Genomic DNA, 25,778 nt, shown 5'->3' with positions numbered 1-25,778 from the left:
CTACTGGTAGGCTGCACACTGCAGGGGACCCTGTGCCTCCCAGCCCCAGCTCTGCTCAGCTGCAGGCAGCAGGTGCTGTCACAAAACACCCCATCTTTCTCAAGCCACCATTAATTAACCCAGTGGTTTCAGACCTGGGATAAAGGAAGCGCTCACCTGCCTGCACTGGTTGTGTCCAATTCACAGAGGGCCTCAGGCCAACACAGCTGAACTTGCTGAATTTTCTGTCTGCAAAATAGAATTGTCTCTCAGCCCAGATTTACTGCATTACTACAAATTACTAGAAATGAGCATCTTCCTGGGCAGAGTAGAAAAACTGCCTGCAGCACTTCTGCTCCTCATTCATCCATAAGAACCACCTCTACACACTAGCAAAGCCCTACATCAGCAACCCTCACACCTGTGAAATTCCTTCCTATAACCTGCTTCTAACCACAAGTTATTCCACTACTGTTGTTACACATGCCAAAGATCTGAGTCACCTCTCTGTGAGCCCTAGATTTATGCACTTAAATAAGACACAGTGATGCAACCCAGGTGGCATTTTCACCTATTTTATTATACACAAAACATGAGCAGGAAGTTCTACTGAGGAGGCTGACCACGTCCACGACCAAATCCACCTCTCTGCAACAGAAAAGGAAGAGCATTAGAAGTCACCGTATTAAGCAAGTGACAGCACCAAATACACAGCAGCAAGAACGACCAACATCATAAAAGAGCCACCTGTCTTTCCTCAACTCTGCATTACTTTGATAAGTGTCCCCTGCTCCCAGCAGAGCCTAACGCTGATCTGTTTGATACAGCTACCCGAGACAGGTTAACCAGAGACTAAGAACAAAACCAACCCATCCTAGCCAGCTCTGTGGATGGTGTCTAAAACTCTTCTATTTCTGAAGTAGAAAATCATGCATTTCCTCCAGAGATCCATGCTTGCTTCTCAAATGTGTCACTGGCTTCCCATCACAGCAGCGAGGCCATCACGTAGTTTCCTCAAGAGGAATGCAGCAAGCGGAGCTGGGCATAAAGGGTAACAGTTGCCAGCCTCTCCTACGCATAGCCAAATGCCTAACCCCAGCTGGCATACCTGAGAAGCACCACACTAAGAGCGTGCAGATACGACCTATCCACTTTCTCCAAAGGAAGGAAATCTTGAATGCAAGTACTCACAAACTGGAATTCAGTGGCTGCTCCAGCACCAGCCTCGGCCTTCTTGTCAGCACCAGCTGAAGAGAGAGAAGAATAGGTTACTAAGCAAAGAATCCACTTCCCCAAGTAGAGCACTCCTACTCAGAATCACAGGTTTACAATCAAAGACGACTACAACTGAGACATAGCATAGTAAAATAGCTACTATTGAGACTGTTAAAGAGTTACTGAACCCACTCCAGAGAAAATCCCACAGTCCAGCTTGACAAAATTCAAGAAAAGAATCATATCCATAAGCAGGTGAACTCTGTTGCGTAAATGAGTAAGCTGAGAGTCTTCTTGAAAGGAGGCCAATACCAAAGACAATTCTCCCAAAGAGATAAGCTGCACAAAGAGCAAGGTTGGCCTGATATTCACACAGCAACACAACGGACACTCACGTGGCACGGCACTGCGCCTGTACGTATCCCTGTCAGCTTCTCCCCGAGTGAGACGCGCAGGGCGTTCACCTTCCAGACCTGAAAGTGAAAACACCAACATCAAATACATTGCTTACCCAGGACCCAACCAACTCATTCTACCCTGCAGCTCAAGGTGCAAAAGCGCCCTCCAGTTAAGCATTAGATCTACCGGCAGAGCTGCACCTCAGACAGCTCAGTGTTACAAACCTAAACAAAAAAGTGGTATAATAAGGAAAACTTCGCTTTAAGGGTAAAATCTGCTGAAGTGCACCAGATCGTGCTTGGGTTCAAGTTAAATAATGTGAAAAATGCATTTATAGCATCATCTCAACAGTATTCATCTCAACAGCCAGAAGAACTAAGAAAAAAAGAGCCAAAAATTAATGGTAATAAAAAAAAATCATAAATACGGGGAATGTCATGTCCTACAAGCTTGTCCATAGCTAAATCACAAATTGCATGACATTCTGATCCCTACCTAAAATACAGCTACACTATCAGTATCACAAATCCTCCACAATGGAATAGATTAATAAAACTAAGAGCCGATTATCTATGTAACATCAGATTAATATCAGACAGAACACATGCAGGCAAGAAACAGATGTGGTGGAAGTGACAGCCTCTGCATCACTCTTATGGGCTTCACCCTGAGCATCAAAGATGAAATACGCTCCCACGGCACCAGGCAGTGAGACACATTTAAGGGCAGTTGCTGCCTGGCGCACCACAGTGTACTGGCAGACTCAAGAAACACAGATCGTGCACTTCTAGAGGCTTGAGTTATACTACAGGCACTAGTTTTCCCCTACAGAAACCAGTACTTATAATAGATGCTTTTGTTACAGAGATACACTACCCAGCAATGTGCAAACAGATTAACTTATCCTACAAGGGCTTCTACGTCCTTCTGTCAGGTTCAACCATTATAGCACACCCAATGGACTATTTTTTTTTTTTTAAACTTCTGATCTGTCCATCTTTCATTTCCAACAGTTCAATTACATCTGTAGCAGACTGTGAATATCAAATACACAGTAGTCTAAAACCTGCTTTAGACTTAACTGTTCCAGCTTTTGTACCAAGCCTTACTGGAGAAAGTTGGTAGCGCTGCATGGAAGTACCAGAAAAGGCCCCAAAACCCCAAGAGGTCAAGCAAGACCCACAGGCTTAGATTCTGCACCACCATCCACACACACCTCTGTGACTCCTTCTCTGCAGCAGCCTAAGGCAGGTAACCCACAGAGAAACAGCACAGAAACAGACAATTTGCGCAGCCCTACCAGCTAACCCTGCCAAGGTGAGGACTGATGGAGGTCACTGGCACTGCACTGAAAAGGGCAGCAATGCTGCAAGGTGAAGCTGCCTTGCCGCAGAAACCCTGAGCAAGTTTTAGCCAGGAACTGTAAGCCCCATCCTCCCATTAGATGCACACTTTCTTTAGCTCACTGGATAAACGCAACACCCAAAGAGTAAACTCGATAACATCCAAAGCTGCTCAGAGATCAAAGAAACCATCATCTTCCTAGTTTCGAAGCAGTTCTTCCCTTTGAAGCAGATGGTGCTACAGTTTTGTCAGGCTAAAAAACAAGTCACAGGAGTTGCAGGTGAACTCCTCAGCACCCCGTGCCCACAGCCTCTGTCCCCACTGCAGCCTCCAGCACTTGGGGACGAGATACAACGTAGCTCAAAAGCAGGAAGAGCAGGCTCCTGCCATCTACCAGAATAACCTTTGTCATGCAGGACTCCCCTTTCACAGAGCATGTTCTGCTTTAAGGGCACGATAACATCCTACAATATTTATCCTTGGTAAACACAAGAGGCAGCTCCACACAAGGCAGAGAACCACCATCTCCTGCCTTGAGGGAGAAGAAACATTTCCTTCCCCCAGAGACCCAGTCACAGCTGCTGTAACTTTCTCTCTCCTTTCTCTAGGTTTCCAGAAGTTTTGACCTCCCAGGCAATTTTACAATCCATGTTCTGCACTGTGGTGTTTCTTCTCTACTGCTGGACAAGAAACCAGGAAAACCATGCAGAAGGGCTTTTGCAGAGCATTTCAAAATGCATACAAGCAACATAACCATCCTTCCATTTCTGAATTATTAGCTTGGAACACAGTAACCTTTTCAAAACGGAACTGAGGAGCATGGTGCTTTCAACATATTCACCTCAAGTTTATACTGTACTACTATATGAATTTGCTCACCACATAGGATATCAAAACGGCCCACAAGGCATTTATAGGCCAATATCAGGGATCCACAAGGAAAAAGTGTAGCTTCTGCCTTGCGTGGACTAAACAGGAAGGTTTGCAACCCAAACTTTATTATTTAATATTGCTATTTGCAACCAGAGAGGAATACCTTCTGGAAACACATTTCAGCCATCTGCAGGTGGGTCTACAACACATTTTGTAGGGAGGCACCCCTCCAGAGGCAGTTGAGGGCAATCTGAAAAGTCAGCATCACCAACACATCTGTTTGCATGACCAGCATCTCCTTCACTTTAGGGTATGAAAAACCCACCAAGAAAAAAAATCAGAACCACAAGCCCAACATATCACATGCATTTGTTGTAAATATTTTAAAAAGTGAATACAGCTTTAATATCCTGACTTGCCTAACAGCTCATTAAGTGTACACGATAAAGCCAGAACTGTGGGTATCCAACTTGACATCAGGTACCACAGAGGAAGCACATCCAGCACCCAGGCTTAGCGTTCAGCCACCGAATCCTGTGCCCATGTGCCACAGCCCAATGCAAGTTTGTTCCTTATCTCAGCTATTCTAGCCAAGGCCTCTCAACTTTTACACAACTGCCTCCAAGGTAGTTATTCTAAGGGTAGCTCAGCCGGAGACAAGGTTCTCTGTACCTGCTGGACTACACCAGCAGTGCACACACAGTCTTCCCCAGGGAGAACTGCAGTGATTACTGCAGGCTCCTCCCAAAAGACAAGAACAGTTTCTGAAAAGCCCTGGCAGCTACAGACATCCCCATCTCGGACCTCAGCCATGTCTGGTACCTTGACCCACAGCCCGCAGTTTCAGCGTGCCTGCTCACAGTAACTCCAGACACTCATGGTACCAGAGAAGGCAAAGTCCCACACTCAAAGTGTTTCTCCCAGCCAGTCTCAGCTTTCTCTAGCCCCCTCCAACTTTTCAGTGGGCCAGTGGCCATGAGACCAGTGCCAAGTCCAAAAGCAATAAAACCTATACATGCCTCCTTGATCTATTAATGTTTATATATTCAAAAAATCACAGCAACTCACACCAGACTGCACTGGAAGCTGATGCTCAGCTGAGCATCCACCACACCTGCGCTAACACGCATTACTTCCCCCCCTGCTTCCTCCTCCTCACTTGGCAGCCACTGCTCAACCAGCACTTACCTTTGGGCCGTGGTCTGCCAGTCTCCGGGCGGCTCCGGCGCAAGGTTGCGGGGACGATCTCAGGGGGGAGGTGAAGGTAATCGCGCAGGTACTGGATGCCCTCGTTGGTCAGATACCAGTAGAAATGCCTCCACGCAAACTGCTCTTTCACATAACCACGGGATTTCAGAGACTAGAGAGAGAATTCTCAGTTACTTCACGTATGATCTTTATCATCATTCATCATCTCCGATCAATACCCTCACCACATACTTTTATAAACACAAAAGCTTATTCGGAGTAAATAAATATTCACATGCACAGGACAAAATTACAGCACCATTCCCATACTGTGAGAAAATACAAGGCCACCACACAGAAGTATCACAGCTTCAAAAACCGAGCTAGAGAATAACTTTCTGTGGTCTATGGGGAACAATAAACCAAAGAGGAAAGGGCAAAAATCAACAAAACGGAAAAAGAACCGTAACAGGAAAGAAATAGCAAATGCAACACATCTGACAACGTTTATTTGATAATGGCTGACGATGTTTATTCACAGGTCCACAACAATCTTATATGCTGCGATCCCCACGGGCCGGCAGCCTGGCCCTCGCCTCCATACCTGCATGGCTTTCATGACATGGAGGTTGGGCACATTCTTGTCGACGAGCTCAGGATGCTTCGGCATGTGGACATCTTTCTTGGCCACCATCACTCCCTCCTTAAAAAGGAGTTCGTAGATGGCAATTCGGTTCTTCTTGGGCATCAACATCTAAACAAGAGATCAGCGGTAGACAATAAACACTACTGCTTTAAAACAAGTGTGTTTGGGAGTCTACCACAAGTAATAAAGTAACAAGACTGTATGAAAAGCCTAACGATAAATAAACCCCCCCCAGATTACTGTCTCCTATAAAAGCTTTCTGAACAACTTTTCAACACTTGAGCTGCTGGGCAGGCACCCCTTCCGCTTGTTTTCCTGCCAAGGAAAACCAAGCAGTCCAAACTTTCACTCGTTAACATTAAATCACATCACCACACTGAAGACTATGAACTATGTGATGTCGCCCAAGACAAGGGCTGAGGCAGGCAGGGAGAGACGCAGCTCAGGGTCAGGCACATTCCAGCTCTCCCGCTGGTGCCAGAGGCCGCTTGTGCTGCTGTTGTTAATTCACACTTAACTCGGGAGCCGAAGCAGCCTCTCCCACTCCCGCTGAGCAGCGGGGCACCCCCGCCAGCCGCAGCCGGACCGGAGACCCTGGGGCCGGTCGAGGCCCTCCACCACGGCAGCCTCTCGGGGCGGAAGGCCCCACTGCCACTGCTGGAACTCAACGGAGCTCCACCGCAGCCCGTCCCTGCAGCCTGAGGGCGGAGAGCCTGGAGCAGCCGCCCCAGCTGAGGGACCCCCGGCCCCGAGGCCTGGCCTCCCAGGTAACGGGACCTCCCCGAGGCCTAGTGCCCCCCGCTCCCTCCCGCCCCGCAAACTCGGGCCTAGATCCCCCTCCATCGCGGAAATTCCCCGGCGGGGGGCCGGGCCGTGTCTCCCCGTCGCTGCCAAGCAGCAGCCCCGTCTCCCGCCCGGCGATGGCTCCGATGCGCGGCCGATGCGGGCCCGGAGCGCGGCCTCACCGTGGCGGCTGCGGCGGGCCCAAGAGCGGAAAGGAGGGCGCATGCGCCGCGCCGCTACTTCCGGCCTCCGGAAGGGCCCCCACCTGGCGGCGCGGGCGGCCGCGGCGCTGCCTGAGCGGGGCGTGAAGGCCCCCTCCAGCCCAGGCAGGGGGCTGCCCGTTGGGGTGCCTGATGGGAAGTGTCACCGGCGGCTGCGCGGGGTCCCCAGCCGCGCGACACTTTCTGATCCCACCCCGGGGGGGCGAAGAGCCACCCCCCTAGTTCACCCAAGCGCGGCTGCCTCCCCCCACCCGAGCGTAAGCTGCTCCTCCCTGGGCACCGCCGGCCATTGCGGAGTACGGGGGGTCTCGCTCCCCTTGGGGCTTGCTGGAGGCACATAAAGTCCCCTTTGTGCCCCAAAATGCCCGGCCAGGAGGTGGGGGGACACCCACAGCCCCCCCGCGCCCGCACCCCCCCCCCCACCAGGCTCTTGGTCCAGAGAGGGGACGTGGTGGCCCCGGGCAGGGCGCAATGCGGGGGACAGGAGCTGTGTCCCCTTAGGGCCACCCTGTGCAATGTCCCCCCCCAGACCAGGGCTGCTCCTGCGCTGGTGGAACACCCCAGGAGCGATGGGAGCAGGGTCCCGCGGGCAGAGGAGGGGAGATGTCCCCGCTGCCCCCTACAGACACCCCAAACCCGGGGGGGGGCTGGGCTGCGTGGCACCCCTGGATCCGCTGCTGGATGGGGAGAGGGAAAGGGAAGGGGATGGAAAGGGGAAAGAGGGGAAGGGAAAGGGGAAGGGGAAAGGGAAAAGGAAAGGGAAGGAAAGGAGAAGGGGAAGGGATGGGATGGAGGAGGAGAACAGGGAGGCTGGGGACCCCCCGCCACCGGCGAGGCCACCCGGCTTATTGCCATCCATCTCCGCAGTCGTTTTTTCACCTTGCACGGCCAAGGAGTCGTTACGCCGGGGCGGCGATTGGTTGGCTAAATATGCTTCCCTAATCCCCGTGCTGATCTTTACCCCCCTCCTCCCCATCTGCCGTGACCTTCCCGCCGATGCGCAGAGCCAGCCCCGCCGAGAAGCAGCCGGCCCCGCTCCCCGCCAGCGTCCCCACGTCCCAAAGGTACCACCATGCGGCTCCCGGGTGGGTTGGGGGTCGACGCGGCTCCCAGCGAGGAGGGAGGTTGGCGTCGGTGGGTTGGCCGGGGCTCGCTGCGGCGAGGGTTGGCAGCATACGGCGGGTGACGGTGGCGGTGTCCCCAGGTGGCGGATGGGATACTGGGGGCTCGCGCTGGTGCCGTCACTCCGAGGGCAAATCCCCTCCGGTGGTCCCCAGCTGGGGGGTTTGAAATGGTTTCCCCCCCCCGCTGCCGGTGGTTGTTTGCTGGGAAATGAAACCCACTCCCTGTCCCATTTTAAGCGATTTCCAAACTTCTGCCGGGTTGTGCCATCTGGGGCTCACCATCTGCCTCAGGTTCCCCCCCAGATTTTGGGTTCAGCTGTTTTACCTGGCCTCACGGCGTCTCTGCCAAGGTGGGAAGGGAGCGTGGGTCCCGCAGGTCCCTGCCCGGCTGCCTGCACCCCCCGGCGGAGCTGGGGTCTGACGTGAAGCGGCAGCGAGGGGCAGGGGACTGGGCAGGGGTCTGAACTTCTGGGGGCTCAGGAAACGCGGCACCGTGGGCCACGCTGTGGCCATCATCCCCGTAGCCCACCCGCCGCACCCAGGGCTCCAGGGGGCTGCCGGGGGGAGCTGCTGTCTCCACACACTGACCACGGGGACAGGGACATCCCAGGGCCATGCTCGCCCTGCCAGGCTGGGGGCTGGCACCACTGTCGGATCAGCTGCTCCCAGCTCCGTGCGCAGGGTCCCTCCAGCCCCTCCGTGGATGCATAAAGGAGGGCTGGGACCCCAGCTGGGACAGCCCGTGGTTGGGGGGGCTGGCAGCAACCGTGCTCCTTTCCCCCCCTGCCTCCCGGGGGTGCGTTTGGCATCGTCTTACCCGGTGAGAAACACAGGCTCCTGCTCCAAGCCCTGCGGTCGAAGGGGTCCAGCCTGTGCCGGCAGCCCCTGCCCGGCTGTCGGGGGCTCAGGGGCAGGGCCCCCCCGGAGATCCCTAATCCCCTCAGCCGCAGGGGCATGGCTGGGCACCGCAGCGCCCGAGCAGCTGGCGGGGAGCTGAGGCTCTGCAAGGCGGCTTAGGCTGAGCCCAGGGGCTGCCGGGGGGCTCTGCCTTCCCAGCTGCAGGCAGGGGCCGATGCTCACCCCCCCCAGCCCACATTTGGCCCCGGGGTGTGAGCTCTGGAGGCACACGGGGCAATAGGGCTGAGATTTGGGGGGGCTGCGCTAGGGTGAGCGGGGTGGTTGGAGGGACCACTGCCTGCCCCAGGAAGCCGGAGGGAGCAGTGAGGTCCCTGGGGGGTGCATGGGGCTGGGAGAGGCTCGTACCCACCCAGGGGTTGTGCCTGTGTGTTTTGGGGTGCCCGGGCAGAGCTGGAGGCTGGTGCAGCCCTGGGGCAGGAGGGGCCGAGGGACGCTGCACGTCCCGAAGTGCCTGGAGCTGCCTGGGGCTTTGCTACCCTTTCATTGCCTCGTTTCTTCCTCCCCGGGAATGCTGCAACAATCGCAGCAGCCCCCCGGGAGAAACACATCTCCCGGCTCGTCCCGCGGAGCAGGAGAGCTGCCCTTGCCCACCTCGTCCCACCGCACTGCCCGCCCCTGCCTGCGTCTCCTTGTCGCTGCTCTTGCGCCTGCCTCGGAAATGGCAAAGCAAGCACTTTGCTAAACGGATTAGAGCTTCCCCGGCAGCCTCTCGGGCTGCTCCCGCTTCCCTCGGCCCCCGCACCGCCTTGCCAGGGCGAAACCCATCCCTAAGCCAAATATTCGGAGCAAGGCCATTGCGGCAGCAGAGCTGGCCCGGCCCAGGGGACTGCACCGCCAGCCCCAAACAAGTGCCGTGCTGTGGCTCCCATCACACCTGACCCCAAAACTCCATCCGACGCCCTGCGAGTCCTTCCCACCTCCTGGCATTTTTCTTTCCCTTTGCAAGAGCCCAAAGCAGAATGGGGAATTGGTCATCCCATGGTGCTGACCCTGCCCTGGGCTCTGCACCGATCCATGACCCCCCCGGCCAGCGCTGGCCCCCTCCTCTCCCACCTCTGCCCAGGGTGCGTGGCTGCCGAAGGGGCTGCAGCAGGACCGGGAGCTGGATTTAACTGTAAAAGGATTGAGGAAGACGAGCCCGGGCGGCTGGCAGGCATCGATTAGTGACGCGCACAGGGGCAGGGCGAGAAAGAGAAGGCAACACCAGCGCCAGCGAAGTGCGTCTGCACCAGGGCCACGTCCCGCAGTGAGCCAAAGCCTGGCTTTGTCTCTGTGTGGGATCCCCCCTGTTGGAAATCCTGTGTTCCCAACCCTGCTGGTCCCCATGGCCGTGCCAGGAGGCGATGCTGCTGGGGCTGGGTTGGAGCTGGGATGGAGCTGAGATGGAGCTGGGCTCCTCCGGCACAGCCCGGCAGGAGGAGAAGACCTTGGCAGGCTGCTCTTCCCAGGGACAGATTTTGTCCCCGCGGAGCTGGGGACACCAGCCTGGCTGGTGTTTGTGCAACACCTTGGAGGCAAACCCAGGACCCTGCCATGCTTCTGCAGATGAGGAGAGGCCGTATCCAGCCGGCAGCTTCCTGGAGGGTCCGCGCTGGCATCCGGCTGCCCTCGGCATGGCACACCATGGAGGGAGGGAGGCAGCGAGGCCACGGCACCACCGTCACTGTGGCCATGGCACATACATATGAGCTCCTCCCAGGCAGCTGCCTGCACTGAGCTCCGTGCGGTTTCCCAGGAAAAATGGAGCCTTTATGTCCCGTGCCTGGCCCCTTCCGCGGAAGGGCTCGGAGGATGCCCCCGGGGCCGGTTATGAGCAGACAAGAAGGGGATTGTTTCGGTGGGAGCTGGGTTTCTGGCAGCACCTGCCCCATGCCGGGACCCTCCACAATGGCTGCCTTTCTGCGTAATTGCTGCAGAGCGGCCAATTATCCTCCGCTGCTAATTAGAGATGCAAAATAGCCCCGCGCTTGCATTCTCCCAGCAAGCCCGTGAGGGCTCCTGGGGCCTGCGGCACATCTGTGGCAGGGGCAGCCTGGCCATGGGGCGAGCACGGGGGGCACCGGCCCCATCCAGCCCCACAAAACCCAGCTCACACTCCTCTCTGCCCTCGGCATCGAGTGGGAAGGGGCAGGGATGGGTTTGGGATAAGCAGGATGCCCAGGCCCCTCTCTGCCCGCATCCGCAACACCCTTCCCCGCAGCGCACGTGGGCTGGGGGCTCTCCCACTGCTCCCAGTGCCAGCTGGCTCAGCGGAGCGCACCATAACGGGGGGCTCTGCCATGATTTAGGAAATGCATTTTCCTTTCCTTGCTCGGGAGGCAGACGGGAGCAGGGCTGGGCTTGAAAAATCCCCCCCTTATTTGTGCAAAGGCTGGCACTCGTGGCCGGATGATAGGCAGGGCGGCTGATAGCCGGTGGCATTTCTCTCCTCTCCTGCCCGCCCCGGCTGGCCGCGCAGGCAGGCTGCTGGCAGCCACCACAACACGGTGTGGGCTAATTTGCTCTGCTTCTCAGTTTGCCGTGGCGCTGGAAGAGCCGTCATTTCAGAGCGGCAAGTGGCTCGATAAATCAGGGCTTATTTCCTGCCAATACCGGCCGCTGCTTCCCGCAAGGAAACTCATTTTACAGGAGGGGAAATGACTTACTGCGGGAAGTAGTAAGCGGTGGGATGGCAAGAGGGAAAGTTTGTCATGGCCGAGTTTTTGGTGAAGGAACCAGCTGCCATCGTGGGAACCTCGTGCCTTGGAAGCAGGGCCCCTGCCCGCTACCAGCACGGAGCAGCCCAGGAAGGAGATGTGGGTTGGTGCTCCCTGAATGGACCCCATCTGCCACAAGGCTGGTGGCAATGGGCTGTTAGCACTGGGAACCACCCCCCCAAGTCATTGTGGCCCCTCCATCATCCCCCTGGAGAGCATTTGTCACCCAATTCTTTATGCCAAGCACATTTGCTCCTCTGCAGCATGGATGGTGCTGGGGCAGAAGGCAGCTGGGGCAGCCCGGCAGTGCCTGCAGCGACCCTGCGCTGAGAACCGCCAACTCATTGCCCACAAGGATGATGCCCAGTTAATCAGCACCCTCTGGTTCCTCGTCCTGAAAAGCCAACGGGCGAAGATCCCCCAGCACCTGCAGGAACTGCAGTCCATCCCCATTCCCATGTTGGGATTGGGGAGCGTTAGATCGCCTGGGTCTTGCCCGCTGCTGCCAGCTGCAGCCAGGCATGAAATATTTCGGGGGCCATGAGGTGGGAAGACACACTCGGATGGCATGAAGCTGGAAGGAGCCGGAAGGCAGGCAGGATGGAGAACCCCACCGAGCTTCATTAAGCAGTCGAAGGTGCTCGTTAGGGGAAAGCTGAGCCGGCGTCGGAGGCCGGTGGAGCCTCCCGGGACCGGGTCGCATTCTCCGGGCAACCCGATCCCGGCGGCAGCAGCCTGGCAGCCTCATTACTGCAGCTTCTGTGGGCGGCTTCGGTTACTCGGCTGGAAGCGCTCGTCTCCTGCTGGCTTTTAATTTCCCTGACATCACCCGCGAGCTGGGGGAAATGCAGGCGCGTTCGGGCAGTTGAGAGCGGGGAGAGCCTGTCGCCACCCCCACCCGCATCCTCCCGGCTCCCCGACAGCCCCCTCCATGGCGTGGGAGGGCTCCAGTCGCCCGCCATCCCCTGGGACCCGCATCCTGCAATAAGCTCCGGTGACCCTGGGCACAAGCCCTGGGGCTCGGGAGGAGGCAGATGGCAGAGGGGACGAAGCTGCCCAGCTCCCTGGCCTCAAGGGAGCCTTAGTGGGGTGCAGCCCCCATCACCCCCTTCCCCAGCCCCGCTTCCCCCAACCCCGCTGGGTAGGAAGGACTGTTTCTTCTTCTCCTGCCAGCCTGTTCCCAGCTGGCACCTTTGGCAAGGAGGTGGCACCAGCTGCCTCTCCGAAGGCGTTTTGGGGTGTTTGTTTCTGCAAGAGCCGCGGCTCAGCCCTAAAACCCTCCCTGCAGCCCCTTCCCGGGGCTGCGGAGGTGGCAGAGTGCCCAGGGGAGGAGGGGAGGGAAAAAATTGCTCTGTCCTGTCCTGTGCCGGAGGGACGAGGCCCCAAGGAGCAGCAGGATGAGGAACCCCTGGGGTATCCTCGCTTAGGTCCCAAAGAGCCTGCCAGCAGTGCAGCCTGAGGGGGAAGGAGCCTGTTTGTGGCCCTAACGGAGCCCCGCAGTGACAGGCAGCGACGCTGGGGCTGGACACCCACACTCACCCAGCCGCAGGCTCCTGGCACCCCATCATCTCCCCCAACCCCGTGCCCCAGGCCACAGGACCCTGTGTAGCCCCTTCCGGTGGGTGCTGAGACACGGGGGGCAGGATCCTGGCGTCGGTGCCTTGGGCGAGTGTCTCGGTGGCGATGGCATCGGGGGGGCTGGCATCGACGTGGCGCCCCGGGGTGGGTGCAGACCCGCGGGCCAAGGATGAAGGGGGGGGGGGTGTGGGGGGGTGTTTGGAGGCGGGGGGAAAGGATGATTTTTGCAACCTTTGCAGGCAGCGGCTCCATCCCCCGGTTGCCATGGCAACGGGCGGCTGCAGGCAGGGCGCGCTCCCGCGGCCGTGCGCGCCGCCGCTGCTGCCCGGCTGGGTGCGGAGCGCAGCGCAGCGCAGCCCGCCCGGCCCGGCGCAGCCCCCGGGACCCCCCCCCCCACGGCCCCCCGCCGCCAGGCACAGGTAAGCGGGGCAGCCCGGGAAGGGGCAGGTGATGCCCGGGTCCCCCGTGGGAAACGGGGATCCGGGGGGGCCTTTGCGCGGGTGGGGATGGGGGGAGCGGGGGGGGGGTGATGGGGAGGGGGATGCCTGGGTCCCTTGCGGGGGTGGGGGGACAGCGAGGGGGGATGCTGTGCAAGGACTAGGCAGTACGGAGCGGGTTTACACCCCCCCAGCAGGACACGGTGTCCCCTGATCCCTTCTGCGTGGGGACACGGAGTCGGGGGGGACATGACCTTCACCCCCTCCCTGTGCGTCTGATGGGGTGCCGGGGCAAGGGACACCCCCTCTGTGATGCTGCTGCACTCCTGCGTTTGTGCCTCAGTTTCCCCAACTGCAAATGATGGCGGGGACGACTTGTGCTGTCCATGTCATTGCTGTCCCCCTGCCCAGCTGTGCGCCTCATGCCACCGCTGAAGCCCCTCCTTTTGCCGTTGTCACCCCAGCTTCCCCCTTGCCCCCCCACCCCCTCCCCCGCTTTCCTACCCCGCCTCTGAGCCCCCTCTGGCTCCAAGTCTCCTTCTCCACCACAGACAGCTAAAATCCCACTGCCCATCCCCATTGCCCTGCTCCTGCCAGCCCCGTTCGCCTTCTGTCACCACCAGCCCCATGTCCAAGAGGGGACGGGACCCCCCTGGTGCCAGCGCGTGACGCTCTGGTTCCCCCCATCCCTAACGCAGAAGCGAGGGGAGGGCACCGCCGTATCCTCCACCACCGTCGTTTGCTACTTCTCGGTTGAATTGCAAACCTCATATTTGGATTTCTGCCTAAACCCAGCTCCCGGGACCACAAAAATCCCCACTCGAGAGGCCAAGCATCCTTGTTTAAAGTGGCAGGCTCGGGCGGCAGGCTGAGCAACCCCGCAGGGCTGCAAGGCGAGTCGAAACCCCACGAGCGGAGGCTCAGCCCCGTCTCCCTTCCCCAGGCCTGAGCTCATGCATGGGGTTGACAATCCTGCTCCCTGCACCCTGCCATGGTGCCTATCCACATTCCTGGCACATCCGCTGTACCTGAGCTGGGCTGCGAGCTCCCCTGGAGAGAAACACTCGCGTTATCTGCAAATGCCATGCATATTTCCCGAAATCTTTGCATAAGGCCGTTCAAATCCCTAGAAGACTTTGACGGGCGTCCTGCGCTCTGAGCAGGGTAACTTTGGGGAGCGCAGGAGGAAGGTAAAGGTTTCCGCAGAGCGCACACAAAATGCAAAGCCTTTTGCTGCCGGGGCTTGGAGCAAACGTGTTCCCCCCCTGGCTACTGCAACCTGGCAGCACCTTTGGCGCGTGGCCCCCACGCCAGCCAATGAGGTGGCCACCTTCCCATCCACCTGCAGGACACGTGGCTCCAGGTAACACTCCTGGATCATTGAACCTCCTTTGCAAACGCTTCGGTTTTGGGGAGCCTCCAAGCTCTGACCCGGTGGGGTCCAGCGAGTCCCAGCAGCCGGACTCCCCCAGTCCTCAGACCCCCGTGGTCAATGCATATGACTTTAATTGAAGCCAGGTGGCTGCTGCAGGCGCATCCCGCACAGAATTCATTGGAAAAGTGGCTCCTGGCAGAAGTTTCCCATCGCTACCTCCATGCCACCTCCGGGGACCTGCTGCCCTCGCAGCCACCTCGTGCACTGCTCCAGCAACCGTGTGCACTGGGTCCCAGCCAGTCCCACGGCGCTGCCCTGGCCCAAATCCCACGGAGAAGCACCCGGTGCGCAGGAAAGAGCCGTCCCATCCACGTCTGGCCACAGTTTGGCTCTTTGTCCCGGGGCTCGGACTCTGCTCGTGTTGCAGCCGCAGGGGTTTTGCTGGGGGATGCGGGATGGGGCCCTGACACCAGCTTCTCGCAGCCTGCTGGCATGGCGCCGGCGGCTTGGGAAGGGTCCAGGCTCACCTCCCGCCTCGCCGTGGGCTCGGTTTGATACCGAGAGGGGAGGAGGTTTGATACCGAGAGGGGAGGACGGGTGTTCAGGCTGCTCCTGCCCCTCCAGGCTGCTCAGCCCCGAGCCCCAGCTCCACTCCTGCCTCCCCCGCTGCAGAGCGGCTGCCAGCGTGAATCAGCAGTGCCCGCTTAACCGTTTCCTCGCAAAGTCCACATCGGCTCCGGAGAGGGGGGGACGGTGCAGCCACGCCACAGCCAACTCCCTCTGCACCCCCTCGCTCCCACGGCTGCCACCCCTCGCCACCCCACGGCAGCATTTCCCTGCCCCAGCCCCATGGATTTGCACGGATGAACCCTGTGCCGGTGGGGAACCTGCAGCCAGCGGCCGGGTCAGAGCTTAGCAGCAAAGACAGCAGCTCCTGCAGCTGCAAAGTTTCTTGTGAAGCACATCAGCGCCACCGGCTTCGCCTGAGGACCTGCCATCGTGCCGGGGGGCATCTCTCCCCCCCGTACTTGGCCATAGCGGGAGCAGCACGTGGGCATTGGTGCCCATGATGGATGCGATGCCGAGGTTGGGTGCCGCCGGCAGTCGATGCAGCAGCACGGCAGCCCCGGAGCTGCGGCGGTGTGGTGAGAGATGCTGCTGCCCGGCTCCCCTGGGCTTCCTCGGACGTTTCTAGTCCATTTGTCTTTGCCACGGTGGCTTTCATGTGGCAATAGCAGTGGTGCGTCGTGGTGGCATTTGGTGCTTCCTCCCCTGACAGACCCTCGACCAGCCCCATGCTGAGATAAGGGAGAGCAAATTAACTTCCCCATGGCCAAAAACCCAAACTCCAGCCTGACTCCCTCCCCCTAAACCCCTGCACTCGTCTTCAGCCTCACGTGCTTACAAAAGGAGCCAAAACACAGCAGCTATTTCACATTGCAGCCCCACGGATGGTTTGATTTGACAGGCCAGGTCGGTCACAGCGTTTAGTTACAATAAAACCGGCTCAGACCACTGGGTCCTTTCCAATTGCTGAGCTTCGGCTTTACTGCCGGCAGCCCCCAGGTAACTACAAGGCAACAGCACGCAGCAAATTACCGTCCCATCCCCAGCTCATGTGCCCTGGCAAGAAAAGGTCCCCAGCGCCCTCGGCTTGATCGGCACCAGCCGGGCTGTGCTGCGGCTCCGTGCCGGGATGCTGCGGCTGCGGAAGGGATTTGCACCGGGGAAATGCCATGCGTCGCATCGCTTTGTGCTTGGGGTTGGTGTCGGGGAGCTCCACTCTTGCTCTGGTTCCTGCAGATCGAGCGCAGCTGCCAGCGTGGCTTCCCCCTTCCCTCGATGCTTTCACCAATAATTAGTCGCCGACTGCCCTCCCGGCCCCATTAGCGCTCGCTCCCGCAGCAGGGCTCACACCTGGCGACCTCCGCATCCCCTGCCCCGGGGCAGGATGGGAACAGGGACAGGGATGGAGACACCGGCTTGCTCCGTGCTCCGTTCTGCTCCCCTCCTTGCAGTGTGTCCGCCACCATCCTGCCATGGCAAAGGGCTCTTTGCGGCAGGAGAACCCGCACCAGGGGGTCTCTGCAGCCCCTCCTGGCCCCCGGTGCCCAGCGGGCTCAGCCGATGTGCAAGCAAGCAGGGTGCGAGCAGCTGCCTGTCCCTGCATCACGTCCCCATTGCCCGCTTTTTGGCTGCACCAGAGGTGCTGGGATCAGGACAACCAAAAAACCTGGAGGCAGGGCAACCTGCCACCTGGACACAACTTCTCCCTGGGCTGGCGCCTGGCACCCCACCGGGGACCCCACAGCCCAGGATGGGGCACCCCCATCCGACAGCGCACCCCGAGGCCGCTGCGCCGGGGGTTGCACGTTTAATGGCGGTGTTATAGCAAAGACAAAGCTCTGGCAAAGGCAAAGAGAGCGGGGAGAGAAAGGAGCCAGCTGGTCACCCCGGGGGACCCGGATTGTCCCCCTCGCCCTTCCCAGGCCCTGGGGAGCCGCCGGAGGGATGCAGGCAGTGTGGACGCTGGAGCACCGCTGGCCCAAAGCCCTGCAGCCCCTCTGCCAGGGGCAGGGGACGGCAAAACGGGGCCGTCTCTGCCTGCATGGGGTCAGGGCGCTGCCGGCTGTGGGAGAACGGGCAGCTGCCTGTGCCCGCAGTGCCGGCAGCGCCAGCCCTCCCTGCATTGCAGCAGCCTCCTGCCTGCGCAGGGTCGGCGGCTGTGTCCCCAGCCCCCACGGAGGGCAGAGACCCCCCCTTGCAAACGCCGGCAGCAGCAGGAGCTGCCCAGTGGGTGAGATGAGCTGCAGCAATGCTCAGCGCCAAGCGGGCTGATGGGGAGAGAGATGCAGGGGGGCGGCCGCTGCGGGAGCAACCCAAGGGCATGCGGGGGCAGGAGCTGGGACAAACTTCACCGTCACTCGATGCCAAACGCTCTGCAGCTTCTCTCTGGCAGCTCTGTGGATGCGTGGGGCTGGGACGAGGGGGGTGAAGCAGAGCCCCCCTTGGCCGAGTGTGCCCGAGCGGCAGCGTGTGGCGGGGGCTGGCAGCTCGCCATGCCACGGCTCGGCCGCCGGCACTGCGGGCGCCGGGCATCACCGCCAGCCGCCCTGATGCGAAGCGATGGGCTGTGCCGGCGGACGCGGGGCGGCGGGCGCGGGGCTGGCGCCTGCGTGGGCGTTGAAGGATGGTCGTGCGTGGCAGGGGAGCGGCAACAAGGCGGCAGCGTGAGATGGGAAATGATGCAGAGCCAAAAATAATCCCCAGGCTGCAGCTCAGACCAGGTAACGGTGAGGAGCGGGAGCTGCGGCAGCCGCGTCCCGCAGTGTCCCATGTCCTCGGCTGCTGGTGGCTTGGCGGGGGTGGCTGGGGCCAGCTCACGTGCCTGTGGGTGCCAGGGCACCCCCGGCTGTGGGTGTGCTCCCCCCACAGGGTGCCTGCCCCGGCCTTGGATCGCCCCAAGGATGCCCTTGCCCTCTGCGACAAAACGAAGAGCCAGAGCCCCGAGGCACAAGCAAAGACACCGGCGCTGAGCATCGCGCCATGCCCAGGGCTTTCGGGGGGGCACAGCCACACGTGGCACCCTGCAGGGTCCCCTGGGGGCTGTGCCACCGGGTGCTCTGCCACCGCTGCAGCTGTACCGCGGGCACTCGGGTTGGGCAGTTTCACGGGCGGTGATGGTGGTGGCGATGCCGTGGGTGCCAGGCAGGCGCGGGCGCTGCCGGCTGCGGGGGGACGGCGCTGGCTGCGCCACGCACCGCCGCGGTCTCCCATCCATCTGTGACTCCTGCGGCTGAGCGAGGGACAGTCACGCGTTTATTTTTAACCGGCTGGGGAGGGCGGCGGGGATTGGTGCCTCCCTGGTTATATCACTAAATCCCTGCCAGGCCCTGTTAGTTCCAGCACAGCGAGCCCTGCGCCATGCTCCAGTAACCGTTTCGGCCCCCCATCCTCCCGGGACCGTGCACCGTCCCAGCCCCCAGGCTCCTCGGGGCCAGCTGTGCACACAGCTGGGGAGCGTGGGCACCCACCAACTGCTCCCCACGGGTGGGCAATGGGGCACCAGGACCCCATGCCCCCCAGCCCTGCCCTCCCACCCCATCGCCCTCTCCCAGTTGTAGGGTGGGATGCAGGCAGACAGGTCTACCGCTGCCTGCTCCATCTCCCCGGGAGAAGTGACGGTGCAGGGGGATCACGGCCACATCCCGCTCCTGCAGCCCTTTTGGGGATGCGGCAGGAGGAAACTGGGGCAGTTCACGGCCACTTTGTCACCATCCTGGTGGCAGATGCCATGTGGGACAGGCCCTGTGCTTTCCCACAGGAGCACTGACCACAGCCGGGCAGGACGGGGGTGATGAGGATGCTCATGGCCACTGTGGTCACCTCTCCATCCCCATTTGATGCCACCCGCCGGCCCCCATCCCCATCCCCAGCCACGGCTCTTGGCAAAGCGGCAAAGGGTTAAGCCGTGCAGCGGAGCCACGTGACACTCCGGGGATGCCGTTTTTCTGAAGATCAGGACGGATTAGGGTGGAATATCAGGACGAGAATTTCTTCAGGCGGAGCATCGCCCCCACCAGCCCCACCGCGGCCCCTCGCCCCACGGCTCCCCAGGGACGCGCGGTGCCAAGCCGGGCCCCTGGCCGGTGAGCTCCCCGCCGTGCTGCTCCCCGCCATTCTCCCTCCCAGCTCAGCTGGCTCTGGGGGGGTTTGGATGGCACCATGGGGTGGCTCATGGGGGGCACTGGAGGGGTCTGTGGGTCCAGAGATGGAACGGGCACCATCCTCATCCTGTCCCCATGCCCTGCAGCTGGACGCTGACCCTGTGGCGCTGCGGGCTGGAGGGATGGGGGTCCCTGCTCACCCCCCCATAACCCCCCATCTTCTCCCCTCAGTGCATGAGGCTGGTGTTTGCCCGAGAGCCACCCAGCGCCTGCACTGACGCCCGAGGCAGCGTCGGGAGCCATGTCAGGGTCCTACGACGAGTCGGCGGCAGCCGCGGAGGAAACAACCGACAGCTTTTGGGAGGTGAGTCCCGGGTGTCCTCTCCTCCCATGGGGCCCCCGCCACCGTCACTGCATCCCAGGGTGTCCCCCAGGCTGGGGGGGATGGCACTGCCCTCCCCTCCCACAGCAAGCGCTGACAGCGTGCGTCCCTGCCGCGGTGGCTCGGCTGTCCCAGACGGCTCTGCTGGAGGTGTCAACCTCGCTGTCCCCAGGGGGCACAGAGCGATGCAGTGGGGACCAAAAGAAGCTGGGTTTGAGCAGCCCAAAGCAAAAGCTCCATCCCTGCACCCCCAGAGCACCCAGTGCTCCCCCAGTCCCCACCTCGGGCCAGACGGGCAGCCTGGACGCAGCTCCCATGCCTGCCTGTCGCCATCCCCGTCCCTGTCCCGCTCCCAGGTGGGGAACTACAAGCGCACGGTGAAGCGGATCGACGATGGGCACCGGCTCTGCAATGACCTCATGAACTGCGTGCACGAGCGGGCCAAGATCGAGAAGTCCTACGCCCAGCAGCTCACCGACTGGTCCAAGCGGTGGAGGCAGCTCATCGAGAAAGGTACCATGGCTTCCCCTAGGGGAGGGTCCCCCCAGGACTCCTCAGTCCCATGGGTCCCCGTGCACTATCACAGCTTCACATGGTAGAGTTGGAATGGGTAAGGGCTGTGGAGCGACACTCAGCTGTCCCCTCTGCCCCCCAGGTCCCCAGTACGGCAGCCTGGAGAAGGCGTGGGGTGCCATCATGACGGAGGCGGACAAGGTGAGCGAGCTGCACCAGGAGGTGAAGAACAGCCTGCTGAACGACGACTTCGAGAAGGTCAAGAACTGGCAGAAGGATGCCTACCACAAGCAGATCATGGGAGGCTTCAAGGAGGCCAAGGAGGCTGAGGACGGCTTCCGGAAAGCCCAGAAGCCCTGGGCCAAGAAGCTCAAGGAGGTGAGAGGAGAAGCGTAGCATGTCCCGGGGCACCCATGCCATCTCCCAGCTCTGGCTCTGGGTGCCCGGTTCAGGCTGGCAGAGCTGGGTGTCACATCCCTGCAGGCAGAGGGATGGGCGGGGGGCTGCGACTGCTGCTCTGATGTCCCTTCTCTCTCCTCTCTGCAGCTGGAGACAGCCAAGAAAGCCTACCACCTGGCATGCAAGGAGGAGAAGCTGGCGATGACCCGGGAAGCCAACAGCAAGGCGGAACAGTCCAACACCCCCGAGCAGCAGAAGAAGCTCCAGGACAAAGTAGAAAAGTGCAAGCAAGATGTGCAAAAGGTGCAAGCCACTGCCCTGCTCCTGGCTCACGAGGCAGGGAAAACCAGTGGAAATGGCCACCACCCCCTTTTCCCCCTGATTCATTCCCATTTTCCCATCCCTAGGCTCCTGTAGAAGGGTGAGGGCTTGCAGGCAGGGCTCAGGGCAGTGTGAGCAGGGCAGAGATTTACCCCTTTTACTTGGGGCAAAATCTCTCTAGCAACCAGACTGATTTCACCCACAGAGGCTCTTGGCTCAATCTGGGCTCTGCAGTGTGGTGACCCACAAGCCAGACCCTGTCAGCACCCAGAAAGGGCCTCTGAGGTGCTCGAGGTGTAACCAAGGTACCCTCCTGCACCTTTGCAGACTCAGGAGAAGTACGAGAAGGTGCTGGACGAGCTGAACAAGTGCACCCCGCAGTACATCGAGAGCATGGAGCAGGTCTTCGAGCAGTGCCAGCAGTTTGAGGAGAAGAGGCTCAACTTCCTCAAGGAAGTGCTCCTGGACATCAAGAGGCACTTGAACCTGGCTGAGAGCAGCAGGTAGGTGCCTCCCGCTCTGGTTGGGTGGAAAGCCTCCATGCAAGGTCTCCTTGCGCTGCCTGGAAAGCGAACCAAGCCCTGGAGGGACTGGGTGCCCCCAGGCTAACCCATCCCCTGCAATACAAGGGAGAGGGGTTTCTGGCCAACAAGATGGTCACTAAGAGGTACCAGAGCGGCATAGGGCTGTGCGGGAGCCTGGCGCCCCCCAGTGCCTCATAGGAGGTGACACAACCTGGGCATGTCCCCGTGCCGCCCCGCCAGGGTTCACCCCCACACGCAGCCCCCTGACCCACGTCTCTCCCTGCAGCTACGCCAACGTCTACCGGGAGCTGGAGCAGACCATCCGCCTCTCGGACGCGCAGGAGGATCTCCGGTGGTTCCGCAGCACCAGCGGCCCCGGGATGGCCATGAACTGGCCCCAGTTCGAGGTGAGGCTGGGCACCCCGGCTGGAGTGCTGGCAGCCCCACGGGGCAGCCGGGCGCTCAGGGACCGCTTGCTTTGTGCTTGCAGGAGTGGAACCCGGACCTGACGCACACGATAACGCGGAAGGAGAAGCAGAAGAAGGGCGAGGGGGTGACCATGACCAACGCCAGCAGCACGGGCGAGACGGGCGCATCGGCAGGCGAGCGCGGGAGGTGAGGGCCAGCGGGGAGCGGAGATGCCATGGGAAAAGCACAGCATTTGCCCGTGCAAACGTTGCCAGTGCTGTGGGGACACCCAAGGGGACACGGGATGTCCTCGGTGACAGCCACCAACCACTCTTTTCTGTCCTTCCTCCATGTCTTGCTGGACACGTCGTTAGCAGGGCGTCCTGCTCACTGCAGCTCCCGCTCCCCCGTAACCTCGGGAAAGCCGGAGCATCCTCCCAGATGCCAGCAGCACATGGTGCCTGTCACCCTGCCATCCCCCCCCGACCCCGGCCCTGACAATCTCTCTCCCTCCTTCCACCCCAGCGTGAGCAGCCATGAGCGTGGGCAGACCTACAGCGCCGAGTGGTCCGATGACGAAGGCAGCAACTCCTTCAACACCAGTGAGGCCAACGGCGGCACCAACCCCTTCGACGAGGAGTCGGCGGGGAAGGGCGTGCGGGTGCGGGCTCTGTACGACTACGACGGGCAGGAGCAGGACGAGCTCAGCTTCAAAGCAGGTACGGTCCATCACCCGTGCTGGGTCGGCTGGGGCTCGGCTGCTGGAGCTGCCGGTCCCACACTGTTCTGCTTTTTGGTGTAAATTCCCTCAAATAATTTTTGGGTTAACCCAGCCCTTCAAAATGCTGAACTGGCAGAAAGGGGAAGGCACAAACTGAGCTCAAACCTGTGTGGGACCAGAGAGAAGTGGGTCGGGACATGTGAGGTCTCATGGGTCACCCCTTGCCTTTCTACCTTACAAACCTGGGTGCTCAGGATCAGTCCTAGAAACCCCCAGCAGCTCCATCCAGGGGAGAAATGAAGGCACAGAAGAAGCTCCGACACCTGCAATGAGTTCTCCCCTTCCCACCTTCCTCTCCAGGTGATGAACTAACCAAACTTGGTGAAGAAGATGAGCAAGGATGGTGCAAAGGGCGCTTGGACAACGGGCAGCTAGGTCTCTACCCTGCCAACTACGTGGAGGCAATCTAAATCTTGTGGTGTGCTCCTCGTCGCTGTCAGCAGATAAATCCACCCTCCGTTGTCTCCATCTCTCCACCAGCCAACCAGCCATTTTGCCGTCTGGTCCTTCACTCCTCACAGTTAGAGATTCAGACATATTTTCCGACCAAGCTTTTATTTTTTTAAGAGTTGTCTCCGAAGAGTATTTTGCATAGTCGCTTTCTTCTTCTTCTTCTTCTTCTAAGATAACGTGAAGCGAAAGATGACGGTGTCTGTTCATCTACGTTAGTTGATTTTTTTTCCGAGCGAAAAGCCAATACCTCAAGATCTTGAAGCCCAACCAGTGAGAGCTCCTGATTGGTTGGTTTTTAAAGATACTGAAATCATGAGCCGCCTTCTGATTGGCTGGAACTGTTCCAAAATGCACGGCGCTGAAGCTCCTGGGACCAATGAAATTCACCCCCCCAAAAATAAGAGGGAATGGAGTCCGACTCCATCTTTTTTGGCGTTTCCATGTTCTTCCCCCAAGTTCATCCTCCCTCCCTGAAGGAAGGGGGCAAACGTCCCCTCCTGCCCCACAGCCACCCGGCCCCATCGGCGGGCAGGTCCCTGCTCACAGGCAGAGCTGATGGCAGGTGGAGATGCCCGGGTGAGGTGGGACCAGCCCTGCCATGGAGCTTGGTGGCATCTCCTCAGCTTTCTCCTCCTCGCATCTGGGCTACCAATGTTTCCGGAGCAGGTGGAGGCTCCCGAGCTGATGCCCCACGTGTGCTGCAGGGAGCAGCATCGCCCTTTGCAAGGGCGATCATCAACGATCACCAGATCCAGGGCGAGATGGCCCTAAAATCCACCACTGTGCCGAGAAGGACCCACCCGCAGCCCAAAGCTGCTGGAAGCACCTTCATGCCCAGCCTGGGATAGCGGGGACCGGCTTGGATCCTGCTGGGGACGGTCCCCATCTGTCCCCTTCCTGAAGAGAGGCAGGAGCAGAGCAGGGATGGGGGATTAGGAATGTCCAGCCTTGCATGGAGCCAGTGGGAGCTGCAGGCAGCCGGAGGATGAGGAGGGCTCGGGGCAGGCAGCAGACCCCAGCCCGGGCAGCAAAGCAGCCGCCTGGAGAAGACATCCCAAAACAAGACACGCCAAAGCAGGGGAACGGCCACAGGCTTTGCCCTTTGCTTTTCCCCAGGGGGCTCTGCCCCTCCTGCAAATGGCCACGACATGGACTGGAGCCCCCTCAGCATCCACGCGTGCTGCCACCCAGCACGGTCGCCCCAATGCGGGCACATTCGCCACCCCGAGCTCTTCCCTACGGATCATCCCTCATTTGTTTTCCATACCATCACCCTCAGCAGCATCGATGCCGTCGTCTTCCCGCACGCTCCTCCCTCTCCTCTCCTGCCCCCTCCGTGGGTTCGTGAATTTTTTGGCCCCAGGGATCAAGTGTTCTCGCGGAGGCAGGAGATGCACCATGTGCTGGGGCACGGTGGGGGAGAGCCACCCGGCCGCGCATCCCCTGCCAGATACGCAAACGGGAAAAAAAAAAAAAACAAACCACAAAAAAAAAAAAAGTCAGAAAAAACCCAACCAACCACCTGTCTCAGCAATGCACCCCGGTTTTTTGTACATTGATTGTGTAATTTAAGAAGTATATATATAATATATATATATATATCGTGATTGTATTACTGTGGATACAACAACAAAAAGCAGCAAGCGAAAATAACTGAGCTCTGTAAGCGTCCTCCGGGTCTGGGTCCTCGTTTGGCTCCGTGCGCCGGTCTCGTCCCCCGTGGAGGCGATGTCGGGGTTATGGACCCCGCACCCCAGGTGGGTGCTCGAGCCCCCCGTGCCCCGGGGAGCCACAGTCGCCGACGCTGCACCCCCAGGTAGGGACACCCCCTCCCTGAGGCTTTGGGGTGCAGTGGGATGGGGGAGCTCAGATGCATTGCTGGGGTCCTGGGGGGCAAGGGGGCTGCGGGAGGCGGGGAGCAGACACTGATTTTGGGGACCCCCATGCCAACGTGCCAGGAAAAGCCCCCTGAAGCCCACGGGGGGATTCGAGATAAAGCAGTTTTGGGGGGCCATTCCCAGCACCAGCAAAAGCAGCAGCCCCCGACCCAGCGCTCCCCGGTACCCTGGGCAGGGGCAGAGGGGAAGGCCCCAGCATGGCGAGCGGGCACTGGCCGAGGGGATAGAGCCCCCCAGGCTGCCGACGAGCCTTGAAACCTTGGGAAAACCGATCTGCAGGTCACCCACGCCTCTGCCCTCCCCGGAGAGCCGGGGCAGCCCCAGGACAGGGCAGCGACGCAGGGAGATGGGGTGGAGGGAGTGTGGGGTGACTCCCTGGGCTCCTGGTGGGGAGAGGGCAGAGAAAATGGATTTATTTTCCTTTATTTAAGGGCTGGAGCTGCACGGGGTTTGGGGGAAACCCCTGTGGCACTGGCTGCCCGTCCCGCTGCAGTGGGCATCTCCTGGGTCAGGTCCCCGCATCCCTGGGGACACCGTGTCCCCGGGTGCACCCTCCCCAGCCGGTAGCGGCTTTTCTCGCCGTTTAACCCCCTTCCGTCCCACCTTCCCCACAGGGATGCGAAAATCCCCCGTGCCTCCATCCCCCCCAACCAAAG

At 60.0% G+C, this 25,778-nt stretch overlaps 2 protein-coding genes across 7 annotated transcripts; one reads left to right on the top strand and one right to left on the bottom strand.

The window, feature by feature from the left end:
- Positions 1–538: 538 nt before the first annotated feature.
- RPS10 (ribosomal protein S10) lies at positions 539–7,993 on the bottom strand. Of its 3 annotated transcripts, none has more exons than XM_074564588.1 (6): positions 7,717–7,993; positions 5,603–5,752; positions 4,999–5,170; positions 1,590–1,667; positions 1,171–1,226; positions 539–627 (listed from the first exon to the last, which is right to left on the bottom strand). In XM_074564588.1, the coding sequence occupies exons 1-6, from the start codon at positions 7,720–7,722 to the stop codon at positions 586–588; spliced, it is 504 nt and encodes a 167-aa protein (XP_074420689.1). In that variant the 5' UTR covers positions 7,723–7,993; the 3' UTR covers positions 539–585. The 3 variants fall into 3 exon arrangements, with proteins under 3 accessions (XP_074420689.1, XP_074420690.1, XP_074420691.1); XM_074564589.1 differs by having other exon boundaries at positions 7,720–7,993; XM_074564590.1 differs by lacking the exon at positions 7,717–7,993 and adding an exon at positions 6,610–6,690.
- Positions 6,771–24,895, top strand: PACSIN1 (protein kinase C and casein kinase substrate in neurons 1). 4 transcript variants are annotated; one of them, XM_074564583.1, is made up of 11 exons: positions 6,771–6,905; positions 7,653–7,712; positions 19,675–19,807; positions 20,182–20,338; positions 20,481–20,716; positions 20,885–21,040; positions 21,386–21,561; positions 21,869–21,989; positions 22,073–22,197; positions 22,516–22,709; positions 23,072–24,895. In XM_074564583.1, exons 3-11 carry the CDS (start codon positions 19,745–19,747, stop codon positions 23,179–23,181), a joined length of 1,338 nt encoding a protein of 445 aa, XP_074420684.1. In that variant the 5' UTR covers positions 6,771–6,905; positions 7,653–7,712; positions 19,675–19,744; the 3' UTR covers positions 23,182–24,895. The 4 variants fall into 4 exon arrangements, with proteins under 4 accessions (XP_074420684.1, XP_074420682.1, XP_074420685.1 ...); XM_074564581.1 differs by lacking the exons at positions 6,771–6,905; positions 7,653–7,712 and adding an exon at positions 13,248–13,383; XM_074564584.1 differs by lacking the exons at positions 6,771–6,905; positions 7,653–7,712 and adding an exon at positions 17,953–18,063.
- The last annotated feature ends 883 nt before the right edge of the window (positions 24,896–25,778 follow it).

Source organism: Larus michahellis, chromosome 21 (assembly GCF_964199755.1).
Source record: "Larus michahellis chromosome 21, bLarMic1.1, whole genome shotgun sequence".
In the NCBI taxonomy this organism is placed as follows: Eukaryota; Metazoa; Chordata; class Aves; order Charadriiformes; family Laridae; genus Larus; species Larus michahellis.
The sequence above is the reverse complement of the archived record's forward strand: the minus strand, read 5'-3'. Positions and strand labels throughout refer to the sequence as shown.